General features: G+C 38.4%; 2 protein-coding genes across 2 annotated transcripts; one reads left to right on the top strand and one right to left on the bottom strand.

Moving 5' to 3' along the window:
* Positions 1-5,211: 5,211 nt before the first annotated feature.
* On the bottom strand, positions 5,212-6,112 carry LOC124321269 (kynurenine aminotransferase-like). The gene is made up of 5 exons (XM_046784187.1): positions 5,993-6,112; positions 5,833-5,930; positions 5,667-5,772; positions 5,472-5,602; positions 5,212-5,424 (listed from the first exon to the last, which is right to left on the bottom strand). Exons 1-5 carry the CDS (start codon positions 6,108-6,110, stop codon positions 5,341-5,343), a joined length of 537 nt encoding a protein of 178 aa, XP_046640143.1. The 5' UTR covers positions 6,111-6,112; the 3' UTR covers positions 5,212-5,340.
* Positions 6,113-8,021: 1,909 nt separating this feature from the next.
* Positions 8,022-11,332, top strand: LOC124320733 (tudor domain-containing protein 1-like). Its single transcript, XM_046783610.1, has 7 exons — positions 8,022-8,096; positions 8,217-9,117; positions 9,190-9,725; positions 9,784-10,032; positions 10,093-10,216; positions 10,273-10,412; positions 10,495-11,332. Exons 2-5 carry the CDS (start codon positions 8,226-8,228, stop codon positions 10,096-10,098), a joined length of 1,683 nt encoding a protein of 560 aa, XP_046639566.1. The 5' UTR covers positions 8,022-8,096; positions 8,217-8,225; the 3' UTR covers positions 10,099-10,216; positions 10,273-10,412; positions 10,495-11,332.
* The last annotated feature ends 839 nt before the right edge of the window (positions 11,333-12,171 follow it).

The raw sequence follows: 12,171 nt of genomic DNA, 5'->3' as shown, positions 1-12,171 counted from the left end.
ATAAATATTCAAGGTGAGTAGGAGCTCTTTTTATTTAAGGCTTCTACCAAAGCTGTCGCTTCAATTGAAGGCAAATTGCATGTGTCTACGTTCCTTTTCGCTAAATTCGCGCACAAAATGATCATCATTCCAAACATGTTAACATGTGCCTTTGTTCGGCAACAATAAGGCGTTTAGAGGAATTTGCTTCTCTTGTAAGACCAAACAATGTATCAATTATAATTCAAGACTACAAGGCAAAAGTTCTAATTTGCCTCACCTGCTGCCAACGAGCAAGCCCCACTTTTGATGCACGTTGAATGTCATGTAAGTCTCCCAGATCATCACTGGGTTATTGCAGGCAAGCATAAACTTACGCCCTCTGTTTATGCTGGAATCAATCTTGAGGAAAATGGAATGGGAAAAATTGTGGCTGTAAGTTATTCGTGACCGACCTATACATAGCTGTATGCTCGGGGAAACAAATCAACGGCACTATCTTATTGATTAGATTTTAAGCATTTGATTAGTATACCAGAATTTGACGTTTTTATGAAAGACGTTTCTGGGAATGTAAAACTAGTGGACATTATTATTGTTGACAGGGTCCGGATGAAAACCTGAGGTATTTATTTTTTATGGTAATTTTGATTTCTTATGATAATGATTCGATTGTTTTAAGGTATACAAAATGTATCAACGTGTGAATTAATTTCTTGGTTAATAATAATCAAGACGCCCTTTTTTGGGGCAACGAATGCCCCTGGCCGTAGTGCATTTAACAGAGTTGAACGAAAAATGGCTCCCACAAGTAGAAAGTTGACTGGGGTGGAATTCTTAACCAAAGTTTAAGTCAGTTTTCGTACTTAACTTTGTGTTTCCGTACTTAACTTACCAATTTTCTTACTTAAGTCCAAAAATAAGATTCTCAACCAAAATTGTTGTAAGTCAATTGATGTTTTTAAGTTTACTTTGTCAAGTTTCTTACTTGACTTTCTCAAAAGTGTAATCCAACAATTTTTTGGATTAACGACCTCTAACTAAGAGGCTCTTAGTGAGACTTTACAGTGCAAATTGATTGTAGTTGGGTTAAATTTAATAATTTTTAGCAGACGAATGTCATCATTGTTTCATAAAAAAATATGTCGATCTCTAGCAGCAACACATATTCGACTGACTAGTGATTCTAGTGATGATGGTATCTTGGATGTGGCTCACGTTCTCAATGATATAAATGTGGTTCTTGGTGAAAATAGAAGCGATAGTGAAGATAGTGTTCAACGTCAAGAAGTTAGAAGAAAGAAACGTGATAGAATGCGACCTTTCTACAAGAAACGCAAAGACGTTCTTGAATATTTCGATGATGATAAAATAAGAAGAACATTTAGATTAGATAGAGTTTTCATTCAATTTATAACAGGCAAATAACATGATATTCCAATGACACCCCAGTGTTTTTATAAATCCTTTTTGTAGAATTTGTTGCACCACATTTGCATAAAAGTAACACAAAAGCTAAACGTAAAATAACACCACTTGATCAAGTGTTGATTGCACTGCAGTTTTATGACACAGGAACTTTCCAAATGGTTGTTGGCAATGAATTGAAAGTTAGCCATCAGGCTTCTGTTTCAAGATGTGTACGTGATGTTTCTTTGGCCCTCTCACAAGAATCTAACAATTACATTGTTTTCCTGCTGACTTGTTGAAGGTAAATCAGCAATATTTTTCATAGTAATCCCTATTAACTGCGTAATTTGTAGGTAAAACATGATTTTCAGAATATTGCTAGAATACCCGGTGTTGCTGGGTGTGTCGACGGAACACATGTACAGCATCTTCAAGAAAACCTGACACTTTTGTCACCTGACAACGCTGAACAAAACTGTCAGCTTTTTCTGAATGATACGGTACGTATCCCGCGCCCATTTGACTACGAAAGGATTATGTTAATAGATAGAATTACCATTAAATCAATGTGCAAGTAATGTTATTCGTTTTATTTGGTTATTCTCACATATTCTTCTACAGTCTTCATCTTGTTTTTAAAGGTGATTTGTGATGCTCATTTTTGGTTCTTATCTGTTAATGCAACGAAACCGGGTAGTTGCCACGATTCCACTATATTCAAAGGAAGCGTTAAGGAAGGAAATTTATTAACGGAGTTTTCGGAAATGGTTTCCTTCTTGGGGACAGTGGGTATACCTGAGCAGCATACCTAATTACCCCATATGGAAACCTTCAACACCGAAAGAGGTAGTAATCAAAGTGGGTAGCCATTTCAATTGGTGTTAGTTAGTTATATCCATATTCTTTATACCTAATAGGAGAGATTTTTTCAATCCCACAAAGCTACAAGGTGCACAGTTGAACGTGCATTTGGCATTTTAAAAAAGAGATTTCATTGCCTACATGTTGAATTACGTCTCTCACCAACAAGAAGTTCTAGGTCAGAATTAAGAACCTAAAATTGTAGTTTGCAATTCTAATTTACGTGTCCCATCGCTCTCTATACAGAGTTATAGTAGCATGTTGTGTTCTCAAAAAAATAGCTCTTGATTGTAACCAGTATTTGGATGAAGACGAAATGGAGGATTTATCCGACGATGACAATGACGAACCTCCTGATAGGCGTAATGAAAATAATATGAGTCTGATTCCCTTATTCTTCACCTAGGTTTTGCCAAAAGGAGAAGAATAACAAACAATTAATTTTGAAAATTGTATTCATCCCAATATTCATATACGTAATACAACTACAGTTGTTCAGCTGTATGAAACAAAAATTCATGAACATCATTGGGGAGCTCAGATGATTCAAATGGGACGCCTATCTCCCGTCAAATTTGTATAGACAAAAGGAGAACCTTCAGTCGACGTTCCTTTACGTGGTGGCTCGCAGATGCAGTACTATCTTCACAAACGGAAAATTTCGCTTTCTTTACAACCTGATTTACGCTCATTTGTTGTTGCCTTTAGCCTCTTGTTTTTTATCTAACGAATAAGTGTCAACAGGCGCCAAATGAGATCTTGGTGGTAACTTAGTCCTTGATGACAACGGAATGTAAGATACAAGTCGAAGGGATGTACAAGCCGGTGATGGTTTACCAGAATCAGAATCACCTTCAAGAACATATGTACGTGATTGATCGCTTGGAAACGGTGTTGAAGAGCCTGGGGTCGTATTCTAGCCTTGACTTAAGCGCGGATTTGTTTCTTATATTACTTTTTTTGGCTTAAAAATCTAATTTATGCTTGGATTTTCCTAAAACCGTATTCTAGCTTTTCTCAACTCACCATTTTTTCTTAAGATTTTTTTTAACTTGTCTTTTTAGTCTTAAGTTAGCAAATTTTTGTAAGGCAACTATTTGTTGGATTACAGCGGTTATTTTCTTACAATTCCGTGCTAAAGCTATTTCTTACAGCTATTGTTGTTCTAGTTTTTAGTATTTTCAAGTGTTAATTCCCTATATTTCCCTAAACATTGCTCGTAAGTACTAACTCTAACTATATAACAAAATTTTGCAAAGTGCCATAATAATTAAAGTAAATCAATTTCATGTTAGTTATGTGTTATGGTTTATTAAAATACATATTTTTTACATACACACTCTTATCAACTTGAAATTTCACTGCGTCACTAAATAATAGATTTAGAACTGTCTTGAAGAGCCAGCTTTTGTTTTGCCATGGAGAGATAAACATTTTGAAATGCTATGGCCTTAGTTTCACTGTTCTGTGAGCCACCACCTACCAAAAAAATAAGTTAACGTAATGCTGGAATACCTGTCTTGTCACCCTTCACATAGATTCAGCAATACTTGTGTTAGCAATTAATATGCTGTGATACCACCACTTTAATTGGTATCCAGCTTCAAGACAAGAAGAAAACATGGTTCTAAACCAAATACAAGCAATAATTAAGTTAAAATTACAGTAATTAAAAACACAATTCTAGTTACCTATCTTGCGATAAATTCTGCAACTATATAAATTTGTCATGACAGCTTTTTCTTTTGCTGCTGGGGCAATAATGCACGCAAATTGTTCACTGAGACAATAAAACACTAATTAAAAGTTCAAATTCCTATTAATTTGCATAAAAAAGTTTTGTTTACTTTCAAACAAAATTCTAGCAGACTTTGTAAATTTCCTTAGGAAACTAAACAGCATCTATTATTGTACGCAATGGCTGCGATAAGCCCCGCCCTCTAAGAAAATAAAAAATTCTATGCTTGAAAAATCTGGTCTTGTGATTCAAACTTATACTACGTTCAGAAATAAATAGTAAGAAAATTTAAGCTAGAATACGTCTTTATTGAAAAGACGAACTTAGATTTTTTCCTAGCTTACGTGAGAAAATTATTTAAGAAATTTTAGTAAGTTTAAGACCAGAATTTAAGCCAAGGCTAGAATACGGCCCCAGATAAGCTAGGTTAAGTGATTCCTACTTAAGGGTAGCAATGATGTCTGCAGAAACTACGACTAAAAAAAATTTGAAAAATAAAAAAACAGTTAAAATTTTTTAATTTCTAAAATTAACTTACTACGGTTATTGTGGAGGTACCGCAGGTAGCAGCGATATGCCCCCGGTTCTCCAGTTTGACTTTTCATGATGTTGCGGCTAAGGAAGCAATTTTCCACTTTTGTTCGGGCATTGTGTACTGTAAAGTTGCCCCTTGGCGCATTTGCAGCATTTAGGCTATTGACATATTCCTCGAATTTGTTCCCCTTTTGAACATCAATAGTCATTGCTCCCATAATAATAAGGTGGTTGATAAATATGGTGGCTCATTGCCTTTTATTTTCCGCAACCTGATTGTTATGGGCAAAATAATTGGCCACATATGGGTCACCTGTGAAATTGTAAGAAAAGAATGAAAAAGATGAATAAATTTTTTTTTTTAATTTCATACCAGGATTCATAAAATTAAAATTATATTTTGACGATTTAGATGCCGAGGACCTGGACTACCCTGGAGAAATCTCATCGAAGATGCTTATGGCTAACTTTCCGACTCCCGAGTTGATTGAAGAAACGACTCTGTTATACAAAAGACTCGCCCGCACTCCAAGTGGATCCATCCGTCATCCGATCAAGAAGAACGACCGGAATAACGCACGGTCATAGTTGCCCGCTCAAATGTGATGACAAAGTTCACATTTAAGGTTCGTGTAAGCCTTAGGTAAATTCAACGTATTTTGTATCTGTAAGTATTTTGTATTTGTAAGGTTCGTACACGAGCCACTAGTACACTTCGTCCATGATGCACAAGGCGTCAAATTTGATGCACAACTGTCCAATAAATTCGAGTTCCTTTTGCGTAAAGATTTTTCCCAGGGGATTATTTGGAGTGTTGACTATGATGGCTTTGGTGCGGTCGGTGAATATGGACGTGAGCTCTGCGTCATCCATTCAGAGGAATGGCCCTCTCCGCCAGCTTTCTATTTGATAAGACTACGATAAGAATGAAACAATGCGAATGTTATACAGGACGAAGTGGGATGAAGACAGGGGTTCCCCCGGCGAGGCGAACCATGGGCTCATAACAATCAAAGAAGGGCTCAATGATGATGACTTCATCTCCAGGATTGACACAGCCCATGATGGTGCAGAAAAAAGCTAGACAGATAGATAATCGTCAAGAATTTGTTGATGACAATTCATTTCCACGCAGTAATTTTACCTTCGTAAGCACCACCTGTAACCAAGATTTCAGTCAAGGGATCAACGGTTCGGCCAATGTGTTGGCTGTAGAGTTTTGCAAGGGCTTGAATCAGACGTGGGTGACCCTAAATAAAATAATTGGTAGACTCAAATTCATAATAAATATGTGAGTAACTGGTACCTACATATCCTCTGGTATATGGTTGCAACAAAACATTGTCTGACTTGGAGACATCTGCCAACGCATCAATGACGTGCTGTGGTGGAGCAAAATCTGGAAAACCTTGAATCGAAGAAAAATATGGTAAAACTTGCCTCAATAAACAAGCAATCATTTTTGTATACCCTGTCCAAGATTGAGTGGCTTGTGTTCCATGGCCAAAGCAAAAAATTCTACCCTAAATGTTAAAGATGGTGTTAAAACAAAGAAATATATTGAGAACATGTCGAGTGTGGAATACATGGAAACATACCAGAAATTCTACTCAAGGCTCTTGTACATGTTTGACAGTTGGTGTTTTGACGAACTCATTATGGTGAAAGCTGAGTGACTAAATTTTCTACTAATAACCGGCGTGAAATTCTTGTGATGACCAGTGGCAAGACGTTGCAGCTGCTGGTGGTTGGAGAAATCCGTTGCTAAGGGAACGAGATAACGAACTAGAGATTGCTGACGAATAGAAATGGTGGACAAAAGCATGACCTGCTAATAAACATTTCAAATATTCGATAAAGAATGATTTTTTTTTTCTTTATTACAATATTACATACCTGCTGCTGTATTACAGATTTCAATGTAAGTAAACAAATTTATCCGGCCCTGTCGTCTGTAGCTACAGACCTGCCGTCTGGTTTCGACTAGTTAAACTGCTGGTGGTGGTTTCGATTATACTCGATTGATTGGCTGGAAAATTCGAGTCTCGTCGTCCTTGTCTGAAATGGTTATGCAGCAGTACTATTTGATTATAGGTTGAGAATTTGCATATAATGCGTCTAGCGCACCTTCTACGGCCTCAATTGACGATTATTTCATGCCCACTACCACGGAATTGAAATAAAATATTTCCGAGACAACCGACACACACCCAAATCCGTGTTATTGAGGATTTGTTGTATTTAAAAAAGGCATTACGTCATTCTCGTGGAAGTAGTTTCATTCCCCCCGTGATAATAAATCAAAATTGAGGTCGCGCGTCTATACAGTCGGTAAGAAAGTGTTCTTTTCTTAAGCGATTCATTCACACCGTATCAAAACGATCACTTCCCCCGCGAAACACATATACACGAGCCCGCTATTTTTGAATTGTGTGCACTTAACTAGCGAAACATCTCAGTATGTGTATAAATCTATCCTATAGCTAAACATGTATAAAGAAGAAGAAGAATGATGAAATGGATTCGTCGTCTCATTTGAGAGCTCAGCCCGTTTCTCCTGCACTTTTTGATATTCATTTCAGCCGGGGTTTTTTGACAGACACACATTCGATGGCGTTCAACTGCTGCCAGTTGGCACAGCGTTATTCGCAGGAAGGAGAAAGGAAATGTAATAATAATATCAAAATTGGGAGAGAAAGAGAGAGAGAGAGAAAATGTTTGCCAAGCGAAAATGTGCTGGCGTTAAAAGTTTTCCCCTTCCATAATTCAACACGCACACAACACAAACCCACACGAGGGATCCGTGCGATTGTTCATACATGCGTGTAGCGTGCCCAGCAGGAGAAAACAAGCCAATTGGCCCAATGGCCAATGCGTGAGCAAGAGAAAGGACTATACGCACACAAAGGACAAAGTCACACCAACAACAACAACATTTGTCGGTTGACGATGGGAAGAAAATAGAAATGTAAAGAAGAAATAAGAAAAAAAGAGACAATCCCGGCGCGGATCAGCAGTTGATATTTCCTGGGTGCGCGCGTGAGACAACATTGCCGGCCGGATAAAAAGGGAAAACCGGCAAACAGCAATATCGGTCGATCGGTCCGGTCTCAAATAATAAAAAATGGCCAGGGCCCAACCCCCAAATGACTTGGCTTTCTGAATTAATTTTTGATGATATTTCATTCGCTGTCGTAAAATATGTTTCCCACCACAACAACAACAACAACAACAAATAATAATATTAAGACCAGTGGAAGAGAATATAACGCCGAGCGTTCAGCTCCTTTCTCTTTTTTTCCCGGGGCCCCAAAATTATTCGCTGAGTCCCCCCAATTTCAAATGAATATTATAAATAGAAATTTGATAAAAAAAAAGCCACCTTGCAAAAGCTATTCGTTATTTTTTTGTTGAATTTACATTTGGTTATGTTGTAGACTTGGCAACGTTTCTTTCTTTGTCAAATGAGATCGGCCATTTTTTTCTTGGTGACAAGAAACAGTTATTCAGCAGAGAAAACGAGAAACGCGAGTCAAGAAAATTCCACCGAGAAAGAAATCTCAATTTTGAATAAGTAAGTTTTTTTAATTATTCTCTATTGCCTTGTTTTTTGTGTTTTTTTGTGTGTGTCTTTATTCTGTTTATTCCAAGTTAAGTTAGTGTTTTAATGTTTACTTCTTTTTGACGTTTTCAGATATTGAAAATGGTTGCATCTAACATGTTGGTCAACGTGACCTATATTGACGACTCCGTTCGTGGTCATCAAGAGTCATGTCTGTATTTCTGGGGATCTACAAAAGATCGAATTTGGAATTTGGAGATGGATTTGCATCTGGAAAAACTCAAGTCACAATTAGAAAAACAAGACCCACCCATGAATCCTGGTGACCTGGACAGTGAAGAAATTTTGTGTGTCTATATTGACTTTAGGTGGCACAGAGTCAGAAAGTCAGCAGATCAAGAATTGAAGTTGAAGAACTCTGGCAGGCTTGAAGTCTTTTGTGTTGATTCTAGGAAGACACATCGAGTTCATCTAAACTGCATTCGGACACTGGACTTTGGTGACATTGCTGGGTGTGAACCAAAGAAGTTATGTGCAGCTTGGTCTATCCGTGACTGCCCTCCCCTTGCTGAAAAATTTGTACTTGTGGATGTCATAGCCAAATTTGACAATACCACTCTTACCCGGCAATGGAGTGATTTGGCAAAGCAGTTTTTTAAGGCCAATGTCGAAGATAGAATATGGGAAGTCATCCCCGTGGCAATGTACGGTGAACATCAAGGTGTAAGGCTGATTGATTCAAATAATCGGCTGCTGGCTGATCAACTGATTGAAGAAAAGTTTGGAGGACCGGCTGCATTTGAACACTGTGAGGGGGAATTGCTCTTTCATCCAGCAGCAGTTCTTTCTAACTCTCCACGAAATGTGTTCTTTACGTCACCCTTTGGCTTGCCTATACAAGGGCAGCCAACGCCGGGTAAAAAGCAAATCAAAGTTGTTTACGTAGATGACTCGTCGAGTTTCTACCTGCATTTCGTTGATTCCGGCAACAGCCTGGTAAAATTTGGATCAACATTACACAGCTTTTATTCCGGTAAGATGTTCTACATTATTAGATGGTTTTCAATGATTAAAAAATAATTATGTACTTTTAAAAAAAAAACAGAAGAGTCCAGGCCGTCCATTAAGGATCCGCGGGTCGGCGTGGCATGTGTGGCGAGATACGACCAAGACCGTATTTGGTACCGAGAACAAATTCTGAAAATCTATGATCATCTGCGAGCCATAGTTCTTTTCTTCGATTATGGAAACAAGCAACTTGTCCCCATCGGACAAATCAAAAGCATAGACGCAGAATTCATTCAGCTACCTTCGTTTGCGTATCACTGCCGGCTGGGTGGAGTAGCCTCATTTCGCGTCTGGACTCAAGAAGAAGTACGAGAATTAGAAAGCCGAACCAGAGATAAGGTATTATCCGCGACGTTTACTAATCCGGATCCCGTAGGCAAATATCCTGTGCGATTGGTGGAAGATACAGCTACCGGAGCCATTGTCTTTAACGAAGAATTTGCCGCGCCGCGGTATAAAAGTCGCAGCGTTCTCGACAAACCAATCGGTGTCGTCATAGCTTGTTATCCCGTCGTCAGTTTTAAAGACGGGAATCTTTATTTCCATATTGCTTCAGTTGACGATTCCCATCAGGTAAAAGTTTTTGAAAATAACGACCTGAAAAAGTAAAATTTCATTTTGCTTGTCTTAGGAAAAATTGGAAAAACTTGATAGGTTTGATGGTGCCTTGTCTCCTAATGACTTGCACGAGGATCTGCCCAGACCCGGAACTCCGTGCGTGGCTCGTTTTGACGAAGACGGTTGTTACTATCGCTCGCAAATCCTCAGTATTGTTGATGACATTGCCAACATTCTTTTTGTTGATTATGGAAATCAACAAAAGACTCCTCTATCACGACTGAAACAAATTACCCCAGGTTACGTGGAGTTGCCGCCAGTGGTAAGTCAATTTTGTTTGTAATTTAAAGTTATTACATCTAATGTATTGATTTGTTCATAGGCTTAGAAGTGTAAATTAAAGGGGGTCAAGTTCAACCCGATCTGCCCCGATTTCATGGAACACATTGACGCATGCTTTCTAACAAACGAGGAGCTTTCTGCTTTGTTTCACGCTCCCCCTTCAGGTTGGGTTGATTTTTTTATTATGTTTGACCTCTACTAAATACTTTTTAAAATTTAGGTGACTGTGGTGAAGTATTTGAAGTGGATTTGACTGTTTCTAAAATTGGCGATGCGGCCCAGTTTTTGATTAAGAATGACGTATTGGAACGTGTATCTCTAAAGCGGAGCCTATAACTTAATAACTTACCTCGACACAAGGTAAGTTATTTATTTCTCCCACATATTTTTAAAATTTTGTTTCAATTTTTTCCAGTTTAAAATCGTTTTCAATATTTTCTAGAATCAGCGGCGTCGATTGTCGCAGAGAGCGTAAGAAATCCTTATTTAAGATAAAGTTCTTTAACGGGAAGGAGTGACGTCACTTTCATTAGAAGAATTACGCTCTCTAAATATCTTTGACATCTATTCCTACACGAGTACGATTAATGAATCGTCATTCTTAATTACCAATGTTTGTTTTTTAAAATTTTCAGGCTAGCTATACTCGTGGATTGAATCTTTCAACATGAGAACCCAAGATGTGGTGAAATATTTAGAGCAGTGGATTGCAGTGTCTGTTCACGTTGCTCCGGCAACCTATTCTCTCGTCCTTCTTTGCCCGATTTCACTTGCCTATAACCACTACTAACCGTGTGCTTGTTCAGTAACTAACCTTGTCTTTCAATTTAAGCCTGCAAATGTTGGATTTTTTTTTTCAATAAAGAACTTCTGTACGTCGTACCATTCGTGGCGAAAGTTTTACTAGAGTCATGTGCTAAGAGCTAAGTTTTCAAACCACCCAAGCAATGGACCCTAGGAATCATGTAGATTTTGGAAGAACTACATCGGGAGCCTGACTGGAAACTGAATTTTAAATTTGAAGTCAAAGTTCTTTGCAAAACTCTAGCCATTGAAATTCACGATGTTAAGCCGGGAGTAGTCTTCAAGGATCCTGTCACGTTTGGAACCGCAGTTGTCCCATCCGCAATTACAACAAATGTATCAACAAGTACCACAATTGCAAATCATTCAGCAACAGAAGCAGCAGCAGACAACACCACCCAACAACTTGCTGGCTCTCCTGCACAACAAATGCAATCCCAGCCTGACACAACTACTCCAACACCAGCTCCATCACACGGTTCACAGTCTCAGTGTAGGTATGCCTCGTTTAAATTTGTTGTCGTATATATAATTTATATTAAAATTGTGTATATTTAGGCACGACATTGATTCGCTGCTGAGAACATTTGCTATTGACGATTACAAACAATCTCAAGACAGCATTTTCTGCTATCTTGCAGAGGAGCACCAGACCACAACGGAAAGAGTTGGTTGAACAAGCAGCCACTTTGAGCGCTCAAGAAAACGTTGAACCAGCGTGTGCGTTTATCCAAAATACAGCCGCAAAGAAATCCATTTCGGAAATCGATAAACTGCTTGCCACAGAATTTTATTTACGCAAGCACGTTCAAAACAAAGGCAGGAGATACGACTACGACCCCATTGTTTTCGCCTATCAGGTACACATATCTCTTATTTTACGTCGGGCAAACTAAACGTAACAAAAATACATCTTTTTATTATACAGGCCGATCGAATGCCGGAACCCATTCATTTGAAAATGAGTGGCGTTACACCCCAACAAGCTGGCGTATATGAGTAGTTTGCCCGATACATCCCTGGATTCTTACCTGTCACGGAACGAGATGCAGTCATGCTTGTGCCTAAGATGTCCCCACGTTTACCAACGATGAGATTAGCGTCATTTTTTAAAAAGTAGCCATTGAATTGAAGCATTTCTTGCAATCACTGTTGACATTGGGCAGCTCAACACAAGCAGTTGCAATTAGTTTACTTGCACTGTATCGTATAACCGAAGCTGAAACTCTGCGATAAATAATTGAGTGCGTTGCCAAGGCACAATACTGGAATTAATAGGTAACTAGACATTGATTTGTGGTGGTCGTACTGATTC

Source organism: Daphnia pulicaria, chromosome 1 (assembly GCF_021234035.1).
Source record: "Daphnia pulicaria isolate SC F1-1A chromosome 1, SC_F0-13Bv2, whole genome shotgun sequence".
Classification (NCBI taxonomy): domain Eukaryota; kingdom Metazoa; phylum Arthropoda; class Branchiopoda; order Diplostraca; family Daphniidae; genus Daphnia; species Daphnia pulicaria.
This window is presented reverse-complemented; position numbering and strand designations above follow the sequence as displayed.